Raw genomic sequence first — 25,393 nt, 5'->3', positions numbered from 1 at the left:
GAAACCTGGGCCTAGCAGCAGTCCGTTCTCCAGACAAGCAACCTTGGGAAAGAGGGTTAGTTGTGCCTCAGGGAGCAGCCTGCTTTGTCTCTCTCTGTTCTTGTGTGTTTAGTCTGAATTCTGAGAAATAAAGTAGTATTATGTTGCACTCTTCCAGCAAGAGGATTTCTATCGCACTTCTCTGTAGGCCAGGAACATTAAAGATGTGTCTGTGCCAGATTCCCTCCCCTCCACCTACTCAGAGCTCTCGGCCATCACGCTTCAGCAAAGTCAGAGAAGCGCTAAGCCTCCATTCACCCATTTTTGTGAGTGGCTTTGCAAGGCCCCTGGGAACAGGTCACGGCCTCTAGCCTTTCACACAGCCTGCCCCCTACCCGTGGGGAGCAGCTTTCGCTCTGAGCTGGGTTCTAACAGGTGAACGACCCAGGGGGAAATGAGCTATGCATCCTCTTGCACAGGGGTAGAGCAGGAGCGACTCCACTGAAGTCCATGGGACTGATTCTCCCCGCACTGGTACCATGTGGGGTCACTCAGCCTAGTGCAAAGTGAATGCAAAATCCTCCCCCAGGGCCAGGTTTGCCGAGACTCCCTGGCTGCTGTGTGTCACTTGACTGTACTCCTGGCTGGTGAGAGAGGGTTTGTGGCTGCATTGCTGGTGCATCAGGTGCCTGGCAGAGGGAGACGGATGTTAGCAGAGTTACTCCTGCTTTACACCAACATGGGAGGAGACTCCGGCCCCAGTGGAGAATCCTCAGGCATCAGACCCCCCCTCCCGCCCTGTCCCTAATGATTCATTGGCCTGATTCTCATTCACACCAGTCTGGCAGTGTAAAGGGGCCTTCCTGCTTGAAGGAGCCATGGTGCTGGAACATGGGATGCTGCAGCACCCCCTGTCTTGAAGTGGTTCCCAGTATATACCGCATTTACAGTTTGGTTCAATGGCTCTCAGCACCCCCACTATACAAATGGTTCCAGCACTCCTGGGTGTCAGTGAGAATCAGGCCCTCATTTATAGGGCAGAGAAGGAATTTCTGATTCATCCAGGAGCAGCCCTGGCCCATCAGTCTGCAGCACGTGTGCAGTTACAAGCCAAGCGGGCAGGGGAGAGCCCCTCTAGAGGCGGCGGGGAGTGAGGCGCAGACGGCAGGTGTCCTGGGGAGAGCAGCTGTGTACAGAGAAGCACAGGGCATAGGATGGGAGGGGGGAGAGAGAGGGTTAGGAGGCCTCGAGGTGGGATTTGGAGGGTGTCAGGGAGTCAGTTTGGCGCAGGAGGCCGCAGCGGGTGGGGAGGGGGGCAGCATGGGAGGACATGCCTGTTATGAAATGAACAGCTTTCCCCAGGAGCCACGAATAAATGCTCCCTCTTGAAATAACATTTCCCCTGCCGCCGCCCCCCCCCCTTGCCTGGGGTGGTGGGTGTGCCGCCCTTGATCTCACCCTTTCCCTTTATTGTTTTTAATGATCAAGCAAGATGAAACGGTGAAGACATTATCAGAGGAAGGCTTGGATCAGCCCCACAGACCAGCCCTACCTTCCCAGGCCCCAGGTTACGCACACCCTGGCCTGCCTGGAATACTCGCTGGCTTGCATGCAGCTCACGCCGTACGGTGCCCTTAAGGGTAGGGTTACCAGATAGCAACTGTGAAAAAACGGGACAGGGGGTGGGGGTAATCGGCCCCTACATAAGAAAAAGTCCCCAAAAAACGGGACTGTGCCTTTAAAAACGGGACATCTGGTCACCCCACTTTAAGGGAAAGGGGCACAGTGCTGTCCGCTGGCCCTTGCAAGAGTTAGGGGGACCCCTGGTGGTGACGCTGGACAAGTCTGGGAGCCCGAGAGCCACAGGGTCTGTCTGTGGCCAGCAGCCTCAGTTGAGAGCCCAAGTGCTGTCCCGTCTCCATGGCACCGCCCCCTGCAGTGCAGACGATGGTGCAGTCGCTAGGGGGCTGCACTCCCTCCATTTACACCAGAGATCCATGTGGCTCTCAGCGTGGATAGTGGCATTGGCGCCAATCCACACCTTCCTTTGTGCAGCCCCACATGAAGTGGGGAGCACCCCACCGCCCCCAGGGGCTGGGAGAGATGGGATAGTCAGGCAGGGAGCAGCTGTCCCAAAAGCCGCAGTGGACTGATGGGTGCTGCTGGACCCGGGTGCTGCTGAGGTCTGAGCTCCGCTCTGCTGCTGCCTTCCTTAGGGCCTTCCCTTCTCTGGGCCACGGTTTCCCCATGTGTAAAATGGACTGCGGGGGGGACCCAACCTGAGCTGCAACTAGCCAGGCTTAGTATGATTAACGGGGGGATGCTCATGTTTAAATCCCAGGCTAAAAATCTGGGTTGTGAGCTCTTGGAATTCATAGAATATCAGGGTAGGAAGGGACCTCAAGAGGTCATCTAGTCCCACCCGCTGCTCAAAGCAGGACTAATCCCCAACTAAATCATTGCCACTAGGAAATACCCCTAGAGAAGGCTGGGCGCCATCCACCGAGCCGATCGGAGCAGGGGCAGAAAGAGTTTAAACAGCTGCTGGGCAGTGGTGCTCCCTGGGGAGGAAGGATGTCCCAGAGGTTAGGGTGCCAGTCTGGGCCCGAGGAGACCGGGATTTAATTCTCACTACCTCACTGCGCATCTCTGTGACTCGGTTTCTGTACCATCTCTGTGCCCCTTTTTCTCTCGGCTACCGCTCACGGTGGATATTGCCCTGCACATGGGTCTATCTCGGATGACACAACTCAAAGCAGTAAAAGTGTCTTTGACTTGCAAGACTCTGGATCCCCTCCCTGCGGGGGAGCAGGGCTAATAAATAAGAAGTGCTCAGTTTTGCACTTTTCAGCGAGGAACTGCAACTTAACAGCCAACTATGCCACGGGCAGGCAAATAGCTCTTTTGCGTCATTGCTTAGAGGCAGAGGGTCAAAGACCTTGCCACGTGCTCGCCCCAGCAAGGGTGGGGGCTACAGAGCCTGGCAAAGAAGATCCTATTGTACAGAAAACACAACAGCAGAACTTCCAGGCGAGCAGATGCTATTGCAGAACATGACAAGTGAGGAACGACAGGCCGAGGGAGCCCATGACCAGCTGTGTGTGGCCTCGCTGTCAGGGTGAGCTTGGCGACCTTGATTTCAATGGGAGTTAGGCACCTAAATGCCTTTGAGGCTCTGGGCCCAAGACTTTTCAGGCAGCAGCGAACACGGGGCTGGAAGTTTCGACTCTGCTATGATGGATGCAAAGGAAGCGGGACAGCGAGATTTGTTTCAACACGTACCTCGTGTCACGCCAGTGTTATGGCCGTGGATTGCAAGAGAGAAACTAGATAAAAGCGTAAATCCTTTTGCTGGAAGGTTGCAATGTAACACTGCTTTAGTTCTTAGAATTCAGAATAACACACAAGAACCAGAGAGAGAGAGAGAAACCTCTCTAAGCCTGACAGGCACAGCTCATCCCACCTTAGGCTGGCTGACTGCTGGCTGACTGCTGCCAGTGGTAGGTGGCAGGCTTCATTACAAAGTCCCCTAGTCTGCAAATGTCCATGAAGGCAACAAAGAGCTTACCCGAGCGACCACAAAGATGCTGAGCCCACCAGCTGCACAACTCGCATGAGCAAAGAGGCAGCCGGGGCATTGCTTAGTGATGCCCTCACACCAGAATCATTGGGAAAGCCAAAACTTCAGCCCCCTAGGTTGGTTCCAGAGGCAGGTGGGGGACAACTTCGAGGGGCGCCAAATGGCTGTGCCACTCTTGTTCGTGTTCCCTCAGCTGCTCGGCGTGGTGGGGAGAAAACGTTTTCTGCCCTAGGGCCGCTTTTGCATGGCCACAATTGAATGGGCGAGGCTGTTGTGACTCAGAGTACCTATACATTGCAAAAAAAAGGACCCCAAACCATGGCAGCAAGTCTCAGAGCCCCGGTCTACAGACTCGGGCTTGCGCTAGGGGGCTAAAAAGAACAGTGTCGACGTTCCCCCTCAGGCTGGCTCTGGGTTCTGAGATCCACCCCCCTCGCCAGCTCTCAGAGCCTGCACACCAGCCTGAGCCGGAACGTCTACCCTGCTTTTTTAATCCCATCCTGCAAGACCCACCAGCCTGAGTCTGTAGACCTGGCCTCTGAGGCTTGCTGCCAGTGGTTTTGTTTTTTTGCAGTGTAGACCTACCCACAGAGGTTAGAGTCTAAGGTCGGAGGCTGAATATATACAATAGTAACTGGAGCACTATCTGAGGGGCAAAGGCATCCCAGCTTGTGCGTGTTTCACTTCCCCAGCAACCATGCTCTCCCGTGTGCTAGGGAGCACCTGTCTCCTGTGTGCCACGCTGTTCATTTCAGACTCAACGTTACCTCCATTCTGCACAGATTTGGGGTCGTCCACTTGCCCTTTGCATGCTGAATCTTATTTACTGCAGAAATAAAGTCTCCTGAATGAGTTATGGGTGCAAAGCTCACAACAGGTTACAGTTTTTGCCTACCTTGTGTGTGCGTGTATACGCACACGAGCTTGCACCCTGCACTGAGCGTCTTTATTGCACACTGGGGCCCTGGGCCGATGAGAGGTCCGTTAGAAAGCAGAGTGCCAGGAACCCGGTTTGAAGGTGCAGTTACCAAGTGTTAACCTGTCCTCAGAAACATTGTCATCAGTTAAGCTAGAAAATGCTGCAGTTCCCATAGCAGATCCTGGCATTTTAGCTACCAGCATCTTTAGCTGCTACTTTACAATCAGCATGGCTGAAGGGCATGAAGGAAAGGTGGCTGTAAGCCACCTCCCTGTTCCCTTGATTCTGGACTGGCCCAGGGCTGAGACATAGAGCAGCCTCAGGGCAGCTCTAAGTTTCATGCCCATTGCAACAGGCCTTATGGAACACCATGTAGCTTGAGGATCTGGCACTCTGCCCGCCACTCCTCCTGGCCTCTCTGTGACCTCCTTCTCTGGCTCTACACCCCCTCTGCCGGGGGCAATCAATAGAGGCCCCTTTAAGGCAGCTTTCCAGCTGGTTTGTGCCACTGAGGCAGGGCTGAGGAGCCACTAGGGTCAAGGATCTGGCGGTTCGCTGTCATGGTCACTGAGGTTCACACTAAAAAGAAGGAAGGCACATGGCTTAGGTTGGCAGAGGAATTCCCACCCTGCGCGCCTCCCCCACCCCCGCCTCCGGCCTCCATCCTGTTTAAGCCCAGCCTGCCAATGCACCACCGAAACAGCCTGTGGGGCCCAGCCAGTGTTTACTTGTGCGAATGCAAATGACTGTCATTAACTGAAGAGGCTGTTTACTTAAAGCAGCGGGGCTGGCAGTCGGGGCTGGCAGTCAGCGTTGGCGCTTATCTGAACCATTGTTCCACAGGAGAGTATGGCCTGGCCCACAGCCGCTGTGCAGGCGTCTCTCCAACTCCTCCACTTTGCTTTCTTCTTTCTCCCTCCGTTTGCCATCCCTCTCCTGATCGTTTTCTCAGCCGGCCGGGCACAAAGGGACCAGATTCTGGTCTCAGCCTGCAGCAGTGTAAATCAGAGTGGCTGCCCCTCTCCATGTCTCAGTTTACCCCTCTGTAAAATGGGGATAATGATACTTCCTGGGGTCTGCTGGGAGGGAGGGAGGATCAGGATTAGGAGCCTGCGGTGTGTGCAGTGGTCGGGCCATCCTGGGGGTGGGGGGATCGGGACTGGGGCAGCAGGAGCTGAGATCTGAATTGTGCGGGGGTGTTGTGTGGTGCCCCGGGGAAGCTTTGGAGAGCGCTTGGGCAGGGCCACCCTTAGGCATATGCAGCATACGCGGCTGTGTAGGGCACCCGAAAATTTGGGGCACCACCAGGACAGGAGGTAGGAGCGGGTCGGCTCCCACACACCTAGTGTGCGCTGCAGTCTCCTTGGGCAGGGGCCCTATTCACAGAGCCGAATGCGCCCGCACATTCTGCATGCGGGACAGGGTATGGGGGTCTCTGAGGGGAACTGCCGGGCGGCTTGGTATCCTTTGCTGCCTCTGCCTTTCCTCCCGGGCTGTTTCAATACCTCTTCATAGTAATTTCCAATAAAGTGTTGACATTAAAAAATATTATATTATTTGCATCATTCTGTCAATAAATCAGAAATGTTTCTATAGTGCTGCTTCTTTCATGCAAGTATAGTCCATCAGCTTTATGGTGTGATTAACTTGTTTAAACTGCTTTTAATAAAGTGCATGTGGCTAGTTTTCCAACACTGTACGCTTATGTTTGTGTTGCTAAGAGCAAGTCGGGCATAGGGGCACCGGTTTAATAATACTGCGGTGGCCGGGCTGGCCCACAATATTTTGGCACCTCAGGCGGGGAGCTCAAATGATGCCCCCATGCCCCCTCGCTTGGGCCAAAACTCTGAAAGCTCTCAATTCTGCCTTCTTTCTGTTCTACTCCTCTCGTGGTACTGCCCTGCTGCCTACCCCAATAAAGGAAAACTAACAACTTAAAATGCCTTGTTCAAAAATTTTAAGTAACACTTAACTTTCAAACACGTGAACAGCAAATGTAACTTTCCTTGTCTGCATGGTAAACACGGGCATTTGTATCTGTTTGAATAATCAAAGTGGTGCTTTCCGTGCCGCCTTGGTTGCAAAGATTTGAACAGCTTCCTGCTGAAGGTCCACAGTCTGGGCCAGCTCATGCTCTATTGAGATGGTTGCAAGGCCGACCAGCCTCTCCTGTGTCGTTGTGGAGTGTAGATGTGTTTTTATTAGCTTCAGCTTGGAGAAGCTGCGTTCTCCACTGGCAACTGTTACAGGAAGTGTTAGAAGTATGTGCAGAGCAACAAAAGCTTTTGGAAAGAGGATGATCATCTTATTTGTGCACATATATTCCAGAACAGCCTTTGGAATTGATCCTGCTGAAATGTATCTTGAAAGAGCTTTCAGTTCATCACCTAAATCACTCGCATCAGTATCACGCATGTCATCATGTGTCAACACTGTCTCTAGTGCCCTGCATTGCTGGTGTAGGTCTTCTTCAGGTATAGTGAGGAGTTTTGGAATATCATACAACATCCCAAATATACTGCTGTGTTCCTTGAGCTGCATGAAACGTTCTTCAGCTGACTGTATTGCACAATCTAGCACCTGGTTAAAGAATTCAACTTTGAATTGTTGTTTGGGGTCTCTTATGGGATTATCCCATGCCTCATAATCAAAATGTCGTCTTCTTCGGTGATTCTTGTATTCTTGAATGGGTGGGAAAATAGCTTCAGTGTGAAGCTCCTCTGGCAACTTCTGTGCACTCTTCAGAACGTTTTGACATCCCCCATCTGACCGGCAAGACTGTAGGTATGACTTTGCTTTGTCCAGTTGTTCCATTGCTCCAGATATATCAAGGTCAACACCTTGGAGTCTCTTGCTTACAACATTTATTTCAAACAGTATGTCATGCCACAACACTAAGCCACACAGAAATTTGAAGTTATATATGTTTCTGGTGATTCCATTTCCCTCTCCCACTGTTCTCCCATGAACAGTTCCTGTCATAGCATTATCCTTCATAATGGCAACTATGGCATCATCTATCTTCCCAATTCAGTGTTTGATAGGCTTTATCGCCTCCACTTGACTTTCCCATCGTGTGGCACTCAGTGGTTTCAGTGTCAGAGAGAATGTTCCCAGATGTTGCTTCAAAATTTGCTATCGATGAGTTGATGCAGAAAAAAATACATCAATGCTTTGAATTACATTAAAAAATTGAGCAACCTCACTAGAAGCTGATGCTGCATCACTGACCACCGAGTTCAATGAATGAGAACTGCATGGGACAAAAAAAGCTCGAGGGTTTAACTCTCGGATCCGTGTCTGCACTGCTCTGTTCTGTCCTCTCATGTTGGCACCATTATCGTAGCCCTGACCTCTCATGTCAGCTGTCGCAATTCCCGTCTCTTCCAGCTTTCTAAGAAGCACATTTGTCATACCAGCTCCTGTAGTATCATCAATGTCAATAAATTCTGGAAGATGCTCTCGGACAGTCACCACTGCAGGGACATTGTCACTAGGTTCTGTTGTTGTTACAAAACGCACCATTGAAGTCATTTATTCCGTATGGCTGATGTCAGGTTTGCAGTCCAGAATAACAGAGTAATATCTTGCTGACTGCAGATCTGCCACAATATTCTGTTTGACTTTTGTTGCCAGTAACTGTATGATCTCATTTTGAATTGTTTGTTTTTCCAAGGTAGTGGTGTGTGTACATTTCTTGGGGACAATGTATTCCTTCAAATCAGCGGCACTGCTATGGGTACCCGCATGGCCCCACAGTATGCCAACATTTTTATGGCTGACTTAGAACAACGCTTCCTCAGCTCTCGTCCCCTAAAGCCCCTGCTCTACTTGCGCTATATTGATGACATCTTCATCATCTGGACCCATGGAAAAGAAGCCCTTGAGGAATTCCGCCATGATTTCAACAATTTCCTTCCCACCATCAACCTCAGCCTGGACCAGTCCACACAAGAGATCCACTTCCTGGACACTACGGTGCTAATAAGCGATGGTCACATAAACGCCACCCTATACCGGAAACGTACTGACCGCTATGCCTACCTACATGCCTCCAGCTTTCGTCCAGACCACATCACACAATCCATTGTCTATAGCCAAGCTCTACGATACAACCGCATTTGCTCCAACCCCTCAGACAGAGACAAACACCTACAAGATCTCTATCAAGTGTTCTTACAATTACAATACCCACCTGCTGAAGTGAAGAAACAGATTGACAGATCCAGAAGAGTACCCAGAAGTTAACTACTACAAGACAGGCCCAACAAAGAAAATAACAGAATGCCATCACCTTCAGCCTCCAACTAAAACCTCTCCAGCGCATCATCAAGGATCTACAACCTATCCTGAAGGGCAACCCATCACTCTCACAGATCTTGGGAGACAGGCCAGTCCTTGCTTACAGACAGCCCCCCCAACCTGAAGCAAATACTCACCAGCAACCACACACCACACAACAGAACCACTAACCCAGGAACCTATCCTTGCAACAAGGCCCGTTGCCAACTGTGTCCATATATCTATTCAGGGGACACCATCATAGGGCCTAATCACATCAGCCACACCATCAGAGGCTCATTCACCTGCACATCTTCCAATGTGATATATGCCATCTTGTGCCAGAATAAATGGACACAAATCACACGTCAAGAATTATAACATTCATAAACCAGTCGGAGAACACTTCAATCTCTCTGGTCACTCGATTACAGACCTAAAAGTGGCAATTCTTCAACAAAAAAACTTCAAAAACAGACTCCAACAAGAGACTGCTGAATTGGAATTAATTTGCAAACTGGATACAATTAACATAGGCTTGAATAAAGTCTGGGAGTGGATGGGTCATTACACAAAGTAAAACTATTTTCCCACGTTTATTCCCCTCCCTCTGCTGTTCTTCAGACGTTCTTGTCAACTGCTGGAAATGGCCCACCTTGATTATGACTACAAAAGTTTCCCCTCCTCATCCACCCACTCTCCTGCTCGTAATAGCTCACCTTACGTGATCACTCTCCTTACAGTGTGTGTGGTAACACCCATTGTTTCATGTTCTCTATGTATATAAATCTCTCCACTGTATTTTCCACTGAATGCATCCAATGAAGTGAGCTGTAGCTCACGAAAGCTTATGCTCAAATAAATTTGTTAGTCTCTAAGGTGCCACAAGTACTCCTTTTCTTTTTGCGGACACAGATTAACACGGCTGCTACTCTGAAACATTTCTTGGGTGGTGACTCTTCTTAGATGCTCCTGGAGTACAGCATCAAACTAGCCATCAGGTCCACAATTTTAAGGAAGTTTTCATTGTTTGGCACATACAGCTGATCTGAAGTGCCACACAGGGCTAGGTTTTGGGTAGCAAGCAGTCTCACAATGGCAACGAGCCTTTTCAGAACATTTTGCCAGTAAAGAGACTCTGATGCAATCTTCTCTTGATGCTGATCATCTATGGTGGCCTTTAACCTTAGTCTCATCTCAAGCTCTTTCCACCTGTGGAATGCTCTCTGGTGATTTGCTGCCTTCTCATGGCATGCCAGATTTCTAGCCAGATTTTTCCAGTCCTTTGTTCCTGTAGAACCCAATGTGGCTGGAACATTAGACTGGAAGAGTTTGCAACAAAAACAGTATATAGCATTCTGGGGTTTTGAGTACATAAGCCATGGCCTCTCCACTTTGTCAGCATTGGGGATTTCACGCCAGTAATGTGTTGGATGGAAACTTCTGTTTTCATTGTCTTTGGGGAATATGAAGTTTTTCACTTGCTGTGGCCCAGGCAGTACAAGGAAGTCCCTCAGGCTACTGCTCAAGTGAGTCCACAGTCCTGGATCATCTAGACTTAAGGAACTAAACTCAGCAGCAGCTGTTCCTTGCACCTCCACCACACTCTTCTCTGGTCTACACTTTTCTTCAGGACTGTGACTGTGCATGGTTACATCCAGATATGGATGCTGCAATAGCTGCCAGGTCAACTGCACTCTGACTAACTTGAAGATCAGGCATCTCCTCAGCACTCACATCCTCACTGGGGCCGGAAGGTCCACCGTGAACATTTGTGTCTATGTATCTCAGGAGAGCTCCTTCCTGCTTAGATAGAAAAGCTTCCTTTGCCTTTTCTTTTCCCGAATGCTGCCCCAGGGGGACGTTTTTTTCTTTCACTCCTGACTGCTGTTCTGTGCCAGCTAGAGTGGCTCTCAACACTCAGTTGAAGGGGACAAATAAGCAGGCTGGTAGCAGGGCCTGAGTGAGGGAAGAGATCAGCGTCTTAAGGGCCTCATTGGCTCCTACTACTTCAGTTGACTGCCTGTTCTCCTCAAGTGGGTTCAGGGAAGCAGCAGGAAACAGGAATCATATAGAATCATATAATATCAGGGTTGGAAGGAACCTCAGGAGGTCATCTAGTCCAACCCCCTGCATCAATTCCTGCCCCAGATTCTTAAATGGCCCCCTCAAGGATTGAACTCACAATCCTGGGTTTAGCAGGCCAATGCTCAAACCACTGAGCTATCCCTCCCTCAGAAGCTGGGGTTAATCAGTCCAGGCTCCTGGGGGGGCTGGAGAGGTACATAAGGGGCTTCTCCTCCTCTCTCTCCCTGCAGCTCCTGCTGCTTTCTGTTATTCCCTCTCCCCTGTTCCTGCCTGCCTGTTCTGTCTCTTGTGCCCTCCTTCCTCCAGCCCAGCGCTCCCCCATCTCTGTGCGTCTAGAGCAGGGAGAATACGTGTGCACCAGCAGCAGACACAATTGTCTACACTCTGAGTCCCAGTGGCGCCTCCTCCCCCCCCCTCCACAGTCTGGCACCTGAGGCAGCCGCCTCAGTTTGCCTCATGGTAAGGCCAGCCCTGTGCGGCGGGCCCCATAAATCCTAAGGACAGCCCTGCGCTTGGGGGAGGGGACCAGGATGTGAGCGAGGGAAAGGTGCCCCCTCTTTGTTTGGAGGCCTTTGGTGAGTTTCCAGCTGAATTTTCGTCCTGACACCTGTACACATGTGCCCACACACAGAGGTGCGAGCACACACTCAGACACACACACACACACACATTCATTTGCATGCACCTACACATGCACACTTGCATTGCACACACGCTGCATGCACACACCCATTACACGCTGCATGCAGGCAGGCACGTTGTGTGCACACACCCATTGCACACACACTCCCATTGCGCACGCACTGCATGCATATCCATTGTATGCACACGCCCATTGTGCGCGCGCGCACACACACGCACACACACACACACAACCATTGTGCGCACACCCCCAAGGCAGCATGTTTTACGTGAAGAGTTTAAATCAGAAAACAGACCATGCGGTTAAAAGGTGAAGCTGCTGGTTTTTAAGCTAATGTCAGGGGGAGGGGTGGTCTCTTGGACTTTGAAGTCGTGGGGTTAGCAATGCTGGGAATACAGGGACCACACACTCAATGGGTCAGTGATCAAATGTTTGTACTTCAGCGTGTCATGGACCTGACAATGCCAATGCTTTGGCTGAGGAAGGCTGGAGGAATCTTTTGATCCCTGCTGTAATATTTGCTGCCAGAAATGGCACCCTAAATATTGGACATTCCTGGGCCTTCAGGGTCTTGGGGATCCAAACCCCAATCTGCACATGGATTTTGCAAATGGCCCTTCTCTTTACAATGGGCCAGGCCAACTCCCCTGCTCTAACTCCCCCTGGAAAGCCAGATCCAGTTTGACCTTTGTGGCTGGTCCCCATCCCTGGGCATTTGCTTGGAACATGAGAGCATGTCCAGTGGGAAGCTGCACAGGGCAGCAGACTGGGTGGCAGGACTCCTGGGTTCTATTCCTGGCTCTGCTATTGGCTCGCAGTGTGACTGTGTACAAGTCACCAAAGCCAATTCGAAATGTTCCCATGGAACTAGTGGGATGGTTATAGCCCTCATCTGTCTCTCTCCAAAGCAGCCTGAGGGCAAAGCTGCTGTTCCCTTAGTTACTGCATAACCTTTGCGGTCCTTTACCTTCTTCAGAACCCGCTTCTGTACCCTCTGGAGTCCTTCCCTGCCTCCCCTGCGTTCAGTGCTACAGGTGTGACCTCACCTGCCCTCTGCAGAGTGCCTGGGTCCCTCAGCCCCAGCAGGGTGCCTGGGTCCCTCACTTCTGCATGCTGCATTGCTGTTAAAATTCACCCAGCCCCCTTGCTAGCACGTCAGGGTGGGGAACGCTCCCTCAATAGTCCTAATAATAATAATTAATAATGTATTAATAGCAGTAACATCTGTATCCATGTGGAATCCTGTTATTCTTAAAAACACCAGGAATTAGATAACCCAGCCACCCGAGAAAGGCCTGCTCTGTGCTCCCAGAAGGACACACAACGCCAGGGTCCATCCCTATTAGCGTGGGGCCAGTCCCTCTGCATCAAGACTTGGGGATCAGGAGAGGACCCTTTAATGTCTCATGCACCCCAATGCCTACCCCAAACTTTCCCATCAAACACCACTTTTGTTCCCCATGGGCCTCTCTGCTGCAGGATCGTTGATCACCATGGGGAGCACTGCACCATAGCTGCAGGGGTAAATCCCAGCTCTGGTAGACATCTACGTGCTAGCTCTGCCCGAGCTACCTGAAAGTAGCCGTGTGGCCATGGCAGCTCAGGTGGCCGTCTGGGCTAGCCGCTCGGGTACGTACCGAGGATCTCAGGCGGGGCTGTATTTGGGCCCCTGGCCACACCTCCATGGCCGCAAATGCTGCTGAGCAGAGCTAGAGAGGGTATGTCTCGCTGAGCTGGGAATTACACCGCCCAGCCGCAGGGCAGACTCCGTGTTAGTGCTACTCTCTGCAGGGATTGCCAGTCACTTATTTGCAGCCTACAAGGCTGCGTTTCAGGAACCCTGTGCACCCCGAGCCTCCCTCCCATCCCCTCCCACACTGGAGAGAGCTTGAGGCTTTGTGTCTCCAAGCCCAGGGAGTGGGGGAAGCCTCCAGGGTGTTGGTTTTTTAAAGCCTTTTCTTTTCTCATTATAGGATGTTGCAGAACAACCAGCTCAGCCGGATCCCCGCCGAGGCACTGAGTGATCTTCCAAACCTCCAGTCTCTGTAAGTCATTAAAGGATCCCCGCTGGGAGCTGCTGGCTTCTCAGCACCAGAGTCATTAGTTCCTCTGTCACTTCTGCCTTGTCTTTCCCCTCGTGAGCTACTGTCCCTAATCTTGTGGGGAGGGAGGGCACCTGTTGTGGTGGGACCACTGTCTTGTTAGGGTTGCTGGAATTAGACCTCCCCATGTGAGAAGGCCACCGCTGCTGGTGTAGGTTTCCAGGAGCCCTGGGAAAAGGCTCTCTACGAGGCAAGCTATACCCCTAGCCCTGCGGTTACAGTCTAGCCTGGAGCAGCACAGAGCCTAGCAGGTTTGAGTAGGGGACTGTGGGCTTGTCTACACCATGCAGCTTTTAGCAACAGGGCTGTGTTGCGACAGCCTTGTCGCTAGAAGTCGGCGTGTGTAAACGCTCTTTGTCGGCGCTTTGTCGTTGCTTTTGCCGACAAAATACTTCCACCCCTGCGAGCGGCATTCGGTTTGTCGGCAGGAGAGCGCTCCTGCGGACAAAGCCATGTTCACACTGTCGCTTGCCACGGCAAAACTTTTGTCTTTGGGGAGGGGGCTTTTTAAAGCACCCGTGAAAGACAAAAGTTTTGTCGACAACTTGGCAGTGTAGACAAAGCCTCAGGCCTTGTTTGCATGCAACAGTTTTACTGCAGAGGTACAAACCCTGAGGCCTAGTGTGGCTGCACCTAAACTGGTATAAAAGTGCTTAATATCCAAATAGTGATTCCTAGACAGGAAGGGGAATAGGCCATACCAGTATAAGGCACCTTTATACCAGCATATCTGCAGCCATGCTAGGGCTTGTACCGGTCTGATGATATTGATTAAAAATATCACACACACACCCCCACCGCCCCCCGTAATGGAACTAGTTACATTAGTACAACGTTCAGGGGTTGTCCTGGCCTCAGAGCCGGGACTGCAGGGTTCCATGCCTGGCCCTCCCATTGAGTTTAAGGCGTAACTACTTTGACAGTTGGCCTCCTCTACACTAAAAAGGTAGGTTGACCCAGCGATGTCGCTCAGGGGTGTTTAAGAATCCACAACCCACCCCCAACCGGTGTAGTTAGGCTGACCTAACTCCCCGTGTAGACAGTGCTAGATCGATAGGTTGACGGAAGAATTCTCCCATCTACCGCCTCTTAGGGAGGTGGATTAACGACGGCGACGGGAGAACGCCTCCCATCGGCGTAGGCAGTGTCTACACTGAAGCACGACCGCTGTGCCACGGGAGCCTTTTAAGTGTAGACAAGCCCTTATTAGCGTGACCATGGATGGAGTAATTTCCAGGCATTTTTCACTGTGTGATAACATTCTGTTTTCATTCACACACACACACACCCTGCAAGGTTGGTGAAGAATCGGAGAGCTGAAATGTCAGGGTTCTTTTCCCCACACAAAAGTGCTTTAAATGAGGTCATTTTTAATGCTTCATGTTTTCCAGCGGGTTTGTGGCTGGTCTGTATGCATTCTCTGTATGTTTTAAAGCAGCCTGAGACTGTTAATTCTGCCGGTAGCGCTTTCAAAGTGTTTGTTGCTACCGGTAGTTGGTGCTGTCGCTGACTCTGCCCACGATCACCCCCTTCCTCCCTCTGGCTCTCCTTTCTTCCCCTCCTGCCTCCCCAGATCTGTCAAATGGGGGAAACGCTGCCCACCTGCTGGAGGAGCGGTGAGGCCTAGATGCGAGGTGCGCCATGTGGTCTGTTCTACACCAATCCTACAGAAACAGCAAGATTAGGCTGTGCAGGGAGGAGCAGACCCTGTTGTTCTAGCCAAACCCCATCTCATGCAGCATTTGCCACAGCAGCGCTCTGGGCCTGTCGCGGGCAGACCCCTGCTCAGCACCCCACTGCAGGCAGACATCTACCCGGAGGGGCAGTGCCAGGCAGCCAGCCAGCACAATGCCCCGCACCTGGGCTTGACAGCTCCCCTTTCTCCCAGCTCAGTGCGGAGTGCCCAGGTAGTGACCTGCTCTGCAGTGCATGTGGGAGCCAGCTGGTGTGATGTTATGTCCCCCTCTGGTGGTGGCCAGGCCACACAGATGCCGAAGAGCCTGCCTGAGCTAACAGAAAGTCTGTCTGTGCTTTTAGAGCCAGAGGTGCCAGGTTCAATCCCCGTGGCTGAACACCCACCCCGGTGTGACGCATGCAAAGGATGCCGAGAGCGCCAGGAGGCTGGGCAGCACAGCAACCCAGGGACTTGGTTAAAGTTCGGGGGGGTACGACCCGTCCCGTTTCTCCAGCACGGCAGGCTCAGACTGGGTCAGTACTAGGGCAGGGTGCTCCGGCGCTGCAGCATCCATCTATCTAGATTGCATCAGGAGAGAGTCACCACGAAGTTTGCTTTTCGATTCACCGAGCCCACCCTGCAGATCAAGCAGAGAGCAGAGTCTTGCGAGGCTGTTACCAGGCTGGCATGGGGAGTTTCTGTCTGTATATTCTTCTTCTTCTCAGATTTGCAGTGCTGTGGTCCCTAACATGACACTGAAAGCAGAGGTGCATTCGACCTGCACCTAGGCAGGCAGTGGTGAGCCGGAGCTTCCCACGCGTGGGACCCCAGGCGGCACGGAAGGTATATTCCGGCTGCACACACCTGCAACGCTCTGAGCCCAGCAGATGGTGGCACAGGGCGAAGATGTGTTGCAGTTAGTTTTGTGGTGTGGGACTGACCTGCGCCCACATCAGATTGCAGCCAGGTTCCAGCTCAGCTCTGTAAAGCCACGAAGCTGGTGCTCCATCGCTGCGCCAATGCCTGGAGATCACCTTCAGAGTTCCCGGGGGGCTGGTGTGACTCCAGCAAAGCTGCTGGAGTTGCTCCCCTCTGACACCAGGGTCGTATTTGGTTCCATGGGATTCCCTGGGATTGGATTGGCCTGTGGGAGGCAAACACAATCTTGGAGGGCTATTCTGAAAGGTTTGGGGTCCTTCGGCCACTGACCCCTCTTGGAGCCAGGATCAGAAAGACACTGACTCGCTGACACTGCTGTGTCTTTGCTCTTTACCCAGCAGTGATTGTCTGGAGCAATCGCATGGGCCCAGTGGAGTCCAGATAATTGTGTTTCCTGACGATACACAACATGCCAGGCGTAGCTGCCTACACAGGCGGCCGCTCCCGATGGCTTTTGGTAGCGTCAAAACACAGAACACAGTGAGCTCCACTAGAGGACTCTCAAAGTATTTAAAGGGACACTACCCTCCTCCTCTACACTATACTCATAAAGAAAAGCTCTCATCCTCTGTTTGTTCATGTGCAGCAATTTTCCTCTGAGAGCCAAGATTACTCCAGAAATACCCTTCTGCAGTGACCTCCCCATTCCACCTATTTCCGTCGGACGAGTGGCCATTCGGATAAATTGGGTCTGATTTGAGAGAGATGAAAGGTTGTGGAGTAAACAGCGTTCCCCTGTAGCAAACTTCATTGTGTTTTAAGGCAGATATAAGCTGATTTGCGCCGGTTTCATTGGTGCTGCCAATACATCTTTGAATGCAAGTAACTGGCCCCTGGCCACGAGCCCCTGGGTTCTAGCCGTGTCTCCATAGAGACAGCCATTTCTGAAGAAGAGAAGGCAGCTCTGTATTAGAGATTTTTTTCTCTCTTCGTAATTCAAGTATCTGTGAGTAATTTTCCACAAGTTTATGAGGCTCACATGTATTTATTACCGGCATAGTAACCAGATTGGAACATCCATATATCATTGCAGTGTGGCTTCCAAGCTTTACGAGTTGGGGTATGTGAGACCGGGCTTGTTCACCTTGCCCAGAGCTTCTGGTCTTTCCATTCAGAAATGGGAAAGGATTTTGTGGCTGTTCATCACCCTGAGTTCTGGGGCTTGCCTGGCACTTCGTGGAATATTAACTGACTGTCGTGCCGTCAGGGAACACACCATAAAATATCCTAAGCTGACAGGGCTTGCAGATTGGAGCAAACTTGAGTGTGTGGGGGGAGCATGGACAAAACCCGATTGTGTCCTGTTTATTTTCTCGCTCTTGCAGCTCTATGTGTTAGAACAAATTTCTCTTGCAGTCCGGGCAGGCGGCTGCGTCCCTGACATCACTGGCTGTTGCCCCAGCAACCGTTATGAAGTCACAATGCAGTGACTCCGATGTGAGTTCAGAGCAGAGTCGGGTGCGGAGGGAGGAAACTCGCATGTAAACGTCCACAGGAGCCTCCTCCAAAATGCTGGAGAGTGTTCGGGTTCGAGACAAGCCTGCCTCACAGTGGGTTTGATTTGCTTGGGTTTTTTGGATGAAATCAGGATTTTGGCTTCTCATAACAGTACAAATATTATTTGTTGGGAAATTACTCTGGAATTGTCAAAGGGCCATCCTGCTGTGCTCCATTGGCTGGATGGTTGGATGCCCAATTGTCTGCCTGTGTTTGCTTTTTAGTTTGATTCATGCTCTGTGACCAGTCATCTAAGTCACGTGGTATAGTTTCTGCCCTCTGTTTGGATAGCCGGAACTGTTTAAACAGGAAAATAACAAGAAACAATTAGAGAAACTCTTGTTCATTCATAAATTCCCTTGTTCTCATTTCCTTGTGGGTTTTCGCTTGGAGGCCAGCTGCTCCCCGAACAAAAACCCATGTTGCAAATACAAAGGGATGAACACAGGTGAACTGACCAGCCATGTGGCATTCAAACGAATGCCCCTGAGTGCCCCTTTGCAACACGTGCCCTTAGGACTCAGCACTGAACTGAACCGAATGGTCCCAACTAAGTTTGGAACCCCATTAAATGTAAGAACAGAAGGCATGGGGAGAAACAGACTGAATTTGGATTCAGGCATGTTTTGGATTGAAAGCAGAGGGGGCCCTGTGCATGGGTAAACCCCGGTCGTCGGTGGGCGGGATTGAACCTGGGACAGCTGGAGCTTAGTGCACGAGCCTTTACCACATGAGCTAAAAGCCAAGCGGCTGTAGAGCAAGCTCTCTCTCTAAGTAGTCTCAGTGCCACAAGCTGGGACACAGAACACCACACCCGGGAGGTGTGTGGGTTACACATACTGTACTGGGGGGACCGCCGTTGTCCTATTTCTTCCCTGGTTTTTTAGATGCACTCTTAGTTTTTGGAGCACGACAGTTCTGATAAGGCAACTTAGCTGCCTCCTGCAAAACGTAGCGTGATCTCAGCCGGGAAAGCAATGCCGGCAGGATTTCCAGCCGGGCAAGGTGAATCTCAGTGCAATGGGCTGAAGCAACAGCGAGCAGTGCACCTCGGGGGTCTGCCGCGTGTCCCCAGCTCGCAGATGGTGTATGCGTCGGTAGCACTCTGCCTCCCGCCGAGAGCAGATCATTTTAGCAGAAGCGTGCCCTAGTCCGAGGCCGTGGGGGGAGCTTGAGAAAATACCACCCCTTAAGTACCCCCAGGAGGATGCAGGAGGAAGGTAGCAGCCAAAGCAGTGAAGACGAAGGGGTAAGAAGTGGCCCCCAATCTACATTAACCTTCTCACACTCTATTCCAGCTCCTCAGCATGGAGGTTACCCCATCTTCGACTGCCTGCACCTGCCTCATGGGTGTTGGTAGGCGTGTGGGGGAGGTGTCTGGCTGGAGGCTGGGACCCCGCTCCAGCAACTGCATGGGGTTTATTCATTGTGCATCACTCAGCTGTGGTTGCATGTGAATTAGGAGTGCACAATCCATGACCGACCCCTGCTGGGCGTTTCCTTGCAGCAGGCGTTAATATGCTTGATCCTGTCTATGCCATGGGGACAAGCTGGCCTTAGGGAGCAGGTGTCATAACCGGTGCCAGAGATGGAGACGCAGCTTTTCCTCCTGACCGCAGCCACCCTGCACTGGTGCTGCTGCGGCTGCTTGCTGCCCGCCCGCCCGCCCGATGCTATGCTCCTGCAGCGTTGTTCACCTGCCGACCCGACTTTCTCTGTCCTTCCCCTGCTGGGTCCCTGGTCCTCCCCTCCCGCTGCCCTGGGCCCCTGCTGAATTTAGACTCACCTGTTTGAAATTTCTGGGTCGGGGGTGGTGATTTTAAAGCTGCCTCCTGCAGGAGGAAATGCACCTTGTTCCCCCCACCTCATCTGCCCCTCCCATCCCACCAGCACCATATCCCCCCTCGTTCTGAGATCTGTGGCACACCCCTGGTTGCAAGTTCAATCACTCTGCAGCCAGAGGTGCTCTGTTTTAGAATCACTTCCATCATCCACTGCTGCGGGGAGCAGGAACCCTACAGAGCTCTGGGGAGCTGTCAGCAAAGAGTAGCCAGACAAATGGAAAGAGGAATTTGGATTTAAAAAGAAATGAAAACCCAGAGCCTTATAAAACGGCCCAATTGCCTGCTCCGGAGGGGCTGCTTCTCACAGGGGCTTGCTCTGCCTTTTGTGTCCATTCTGAAACGCAACAGGAGAGATTAGAGAGAAGAGCACGTACACGTGATGGCAACGTCTGGTCAAAGCAGACCGGGTGCCAGCCTCTTATGTAATGTTCCAGTCCCGTTGAGATCTCCTGGCAGGGTGTCTGGTTACCAGCGGTTTATAGGTGCGGTAGCAGAATGCCATGTGTACTCTGGAACAGTCGTGTGTCAGTCTAATTAACGACTCTGCGGTTTGCGAGCTCTTACCTAAAGCAGATGGGCATTGCGTCTGTTCCTCTGCCAGATGAAAGGAATCCAAGGAGTTTCAAAGCAAGCAGGTGCTATAAATTATAATTACTGGGCTTGCAGAAGGAGAGCGAGGGAAAGAGGGAAAGGAGCCATGGTGGATTAAAAGATCAAGAGAAACTCTTGGTTTTTCTCCTGCAAATGATGGTCAAAAGTGACGGGAATGGCTGGGCCTTTCGGTAGGTTCTCTGCAGAGCAGTACTGGGGAATGGCGCTTAGAAGGCAGCAGGCTGATTCTACAGTGGGAGGTGGCTCAGGTAGTTTTGCGGCAATTAGAGCTGCCAGGGAGGGTCTCAGTGCTCCTCCAGCACCGGCTGCTATTCAGTAATCTCCAGGGAGTCGCAGCCTGTTTCCTTGTCTGGTTTTGAGTCCACACGCTCCTGGAAGTGCCACTGTGGAAGGCTCCCCCAAAGTAGCTGCTGTCGTTCAGCCCTGCCATGGCGGACCACGGCCCTCGCCATGGCAGGACCTAATAGCCATGCGGAGCTCTGTCCAGCCAGAGCAGGTCGTGGCACGCACCTCACTAGGTCGACACCGTCACAGATTGAACAAGGAGGGGAGAAGGGGCTATTTTAATCCCTGGCCCCTCAGAATCCTTTGGGTTGGAAGAGATTTCAAGCGTGCCCTCTCCTGGCACGATTGGTGTCACGATCCCTCTGCTACACAGGCAATGCAGTCTAATGGCGAGGGAGCCGGGGACTCAGAAGCAAGACCCCTGGGAGCTACTTTTCCCCAGGCAGGGTATAAGGAATTCCCATTCAAGTCAGTCAGTGGTCCTCACGCAGCCCCAATCGCCTTAGCATCTCGTAACACCACTGTTACGTCCTGTGACTAGGGAACAGATACAGAGAGACAAAGTGACTTGCCAAGGGAACTGGTGGCAGAGCTGGGATTTGAACCTAGGTCTTCTAGGTGCTAGTGTAACCCACACACCTCCTGGGTGGGGTGTGGTGTTCTGTCCCATCTAGTGGCACCGAGACCACTTAGAGATTAATGAGTCTGCTCCACTGCTTTAGCTAAGAGTCATATCATCCCGGTCAAAATACAAAAACACGCTGAGGTACACTTAGGAGGTGTTACACTAGGCCAGCACCTGAACCACCAGCCATCCTGGGCCTAGCTCTGCTGTTCACTCTGTGTGGGACCGTGGGCAAGGTCCTTCGCCCATCTGCTCCTCACGTACCCCTCCCTTTAAAACAGGGATAATCTCACACGCGCGCACAGAGAGGGTGGGAATTTCATTACTTGTGTGTGACGTGCGTTGGGCGTCTCGGACAACAAGGCAAAGTCGTGTTGTTATCCGTGCTGCATAGCATCAGGCTTGACCGTGAACCTTTCCATCAAGGGCCCTCGCATACCCTCCCTTGGCTTCTTGTGCCACTGCTGGACTTGACAACATTTATCCTAACACTACACCTGAATGTCTTTCCTCTTGACGTTACCAGATAGATCCCGCAGAGGGAAAGTGCCGCCACGTTAACAAAACTTGCCCACTGTGGCCGCCATCCAGCTTCCAACTGAAGTCACCGGAAAGGCTCCAGTTGTTTCAAGCCTCATAGTCCATCTCCTGCTTTGTCTCTACCGATGCTCAGAGCCTGCCTGGGGTTCTGAAAGCCCGTCCAGCCCTGCCCCGTGCCCACATCTGGGTTATTTAAAGTAACTCAGTTTTCCTTCCTCCCAGGGAAAATCATGTCTGCCGAAGGTGAAGAAGGTTACTATGGAAGGAGGAAGAAAGGGCAATGGACAAATCTTAGTGCAGGAAGGAATCACGCTATCCGTGCTGCCGGTTTTAGGGCTGGATATATGTCCCTGGAGAACAGGAGTGTGATAGGCTGGCTTGCCATTTACAGGGAGATGGGTCGCAGCCCCAGGTGGGGGAAATGAAGATCATGTGACCCAATCAGGTCTCTACCTTATCTAGCCCAGAGGCTGCGGGACAAAGGGGAAGTGGTGGTGATGAATGGCTGCAGAAAGGCTGTGAGGGGATGCTGAAAGCAATAGCTCAGCTAGTACCTGGTCCCCAGAGGGCTGTGAAACCCTGCGGGATGCCAGGTCGTAAAGGACGCAGTCCCAGGAGGAGGGCTGTGAAACTCTGAACTTAAGGGTGGGTGAAAGGGAGCTCACTTTGGGAGCTGGGCTATGTTAAATGAACTGGACCCCGGGAGCAGGGAGGAGGGAGCTTGTTTAAAGAATTTTGCAGCGAGTGGATTATTTTTGGAAACCTCCGAGAAACTGAGGCAGGGTGCTGCAGGGCCACCCCATGTCATGAGGGGGTAGGGTGGAGGCTGTGACCTCTGTAACAAGGTGCCTCCAAGTTCTTAATTGCTGCTGGAGACACCCTTAGTCCTGATATCCTTAGCAGGAACTGTTTGGAACCTGATGGAATCACAATCAAGACTCTTCCAGCCCTGGCCCCTTAGGGGAGATAATTATTTTTATATGTATGCTGGAGATTAACACGCAAGGAATGACTTCTAGGAATTTGCAGGTATGTAGGCTTTGATGTAGACAAAGGGAAAAACGCTCCCCCACCCGATCAAACTCTCACAAGCATATACATTTTTTTATGACAGATGGAAGGGGGAAAAAAATCATTTCGGAATTAGCATGGCCTGAAGAGTTCCTCTGAATTCTCCCCATTTTCATCTCTCACCTTTGACCTGTTTGAGATTTGACAGCTTGCCATTAAGGGCATTATTGTTCCTTATAAATCACATTTGATGGAATACGGGTAAAAAGAAAATTCACTTCCACTGAATGTTTACAGGATAGAAAGCTGCGGAAGTAGAAGAGGCGTCTATAAAACAGGGATAATGTGACATCAATTTACAATCTGCTGGCGCAGAATTTATCTTGTGACAAGGCTAGCTCTGTATTATTAATGTGATTTATGGGCCATAAGGTGGGGTTATGGAGCACAGTATAAGGGGAGTTGAGAAGAAGCTATTAAGTAGCTGAGGAATTTGGAATCTTGAGGGACTCTGATTCAGACAAAGCAACCATGAGGACTTTCCTTCTGAGCTGCGTCCATTAGAGCAAGGGTCCTCAGGTTTTTCAGACGCATCTTAACAGAAATAATGCTTAGGTTGGAAAATGAAAGCACTCTGGCAGGTGGATCTCCTCCCTCCAAAAGGCCCTTCTTCCACCAGTAGCTGCTTTGGGAAAAGACAGAAGAGCTACCTTATATCATCTCTGAAGTCCTCTCCTGTCTCCAGCCCAGCAGCTGACTTTAGGGGAGAAGCATGACAGAGTTTGTGGGCTTAGTCTCCTCTCCTTACTTGCATGAGAATGTGTGTTTTCCATTGGGCATTTTCAGTGCATAATGGCACTTCTGTACCATAAAAGGACACAAAACCCGGGGCAAGCCAGTGGGCCGAGTTTAACCACAAGAGGTCAGCCTAGAGTCTGAAGAATCACTTGGAACAGGCATGGGGAGAGACCCTAGACCGAATGGCACCCCAGGTGAGGAGCATCTTCAGCGCCTCCCCCCTATTTGTTAAACTTTTGAATGCCTTATTTTTTATTGCATGTGTAGCCCATTTCACAACTTTGATACACAATTTGCATGCCTAATTTATCCCTGTCACATAAGACGATACATTTGCATGCTAGGATCTGTAAATCTGTATTTATTCATGCCACATATAAGCAAATAAAAAAAATTCCTCTAAGCTTGTAGAAACTTTTTAATTTTAAGAATAAGTGAAATGTTCTAACATCAAGACATTGAACTGTGCACCAACCTTGGGTGGACCAGTATTAAATAGTGTCACGGTAGGTAACCGCCTTAGAACGTTAACTCGAGTCCTGTAGTTCAAACCGTCGCTTTTCTCACCTTTGGCCCTTGCAAACTAAAGCGCAGCATCAGGGAGATCCAAAGACTGGCCCAATGGCATTTTCAAGCCGTAAAATAGCCAGCGATCACAGTCTCTCGTCGGCCATCGTCGACCGAAGGTGTGTTTTAGTGAGCCTGAGCTTCGAAAAGCTGCACTCACCCACTCGCGACTCTGACCAGCAGGGTGAGCAGAATCTTCAAAGCTGCTCACACATCAGGAAGAGTGGCCTTCAGCTCTGCATTGTGACTGAACTGGAGAACCTGGAGTGGAGAGTGCTTCCCATATTGCACAATTTGACAGATGTTGTCCCATTCAACCTAGAGGGCTTTATCACTGATGTCCGAACATTCCCCATGTGTCAGCATCCGGTGAAGGTCCGTACAATTGTTCAAGAGTGTTTTCCTGTCCACCAGCAGCTTACTAAGGTCATACAACCCCCCCCCCCCCGGGGGTCTCTCTTTGTGGTGCTTCGTTTGTCTGAACCTTTCTTCGATGGACGCTCGAGCAGCGTCAACTGCTCCTCCTGCCCTATAGCACATGACGGCCCTGCTGATCACAGGGTCTCTTACTGCTCCGTCACACTGATGCTCTGTAGTTGGAAGAGAACTGGTCACACTTTGTTCCCTGTAGCAGTCTGGGAGTCAGCGTGGGCTGAAGGAATGAACTCGCCAGCCACTGATCCACACAGCACTTTGAGAGCCATGCCATGTGCTGGGCAGACTGCGGAATATAGTTGCAAATCAAGATTCCAGTGAACATTTTGCCTTTGCAAAGGCATCTTGCGGCAAAGCAGCAGCCTTTGCGCTGGCCCAGGGCCAGAGACTTGCAACCACTTTCAGTCCAGCGGTTGGTGCAGGAGCTTTATACTAGCTGAGTTCCCATGGCTGGAGGAATCCCTAAGTAGGCAGCTATGGCTACATTCTGGCCTCGTTGCACTACTCAGGAGGTGCAAAGGTGCTGGAACCAGGACAGGAGATCCTTCCCTAAGGGAAGTGACCCTGGTCACACTGGGGGCCTGAAACAGAACCAAGAAGAAAACCCATATGTCCTGAGTGGGCTACAGGACCACCCTTCCCCTTAGTTAAGCTTCAGCCATGTCCTTATCTCGTCCAGATACTAAGAAAACAAATGCACTGCACCACCTGGACCTGCTGAAAACAACACTAGAACTGCTTCTCCTCAGAATCCCAAAAGCCCAAGGTGTGTCACTAAGATCACACTGGGCAGTGGGGGGATGACAGAACACAGCCTCCTGGAACCCCACAAGAGAGCAGTTACCCAGAACAGCCCTCTGGAACCCTCCAGAGTGGGTTCTTCTGCTGCAGCTGGGGCCCAAAATTTCTCAAGCGATGGTATGAAAGGCTCCTGACAGGAAGAAGTGAAACAGCATGGACCCTTGGCCTTTGC

At 51.3% G+C, this 25,393-nt stretch overlaps 1 protein-coding gene across 3 annotated transcripts in view; it reads left to right on the top strand.

Moving 5' to 3' along the window:
• Positions 1-25,393, top strand: part of LGR6 (leucine rich repeat containing G protein-coupled receptor 6) — a 206,248-nt gene that overhangs the window by 96,367 nt on the left and 84,488 nt on the right. For all 3 annotated transcript variants that reach the window (XM_073320016.2, XM_073320018.2, XM_073320017.2), the window contains exon 4: positions 13,464-13,535. In XM_073320016.2, coding sequence (XP_073176117.2) covers positions 13,464-13,535 — 72 coding nt within the window. The remainder of the gene's footprint in view (positions 1-13,463; positions 13,536-25,393) is intronic.

This window comes from Lepidochelys kempii, chromosome 21, assembly GCF_965140285.1.
Source record: "Lepidochelys kempii isolate rLepKem1 chromosome 21, rLepKem1.hap1, whole genome shotgun sequence".
NCBI lineage: Eukaryota > Metazoa > Chordata > Testudines > Cheloniidae > Lepidochelys > Lepidochelys kempii.
Note: the sequence above shows the minus strand (reverse complement) of the source record. Positions and strands in the feature narration are given on the sequence as shown.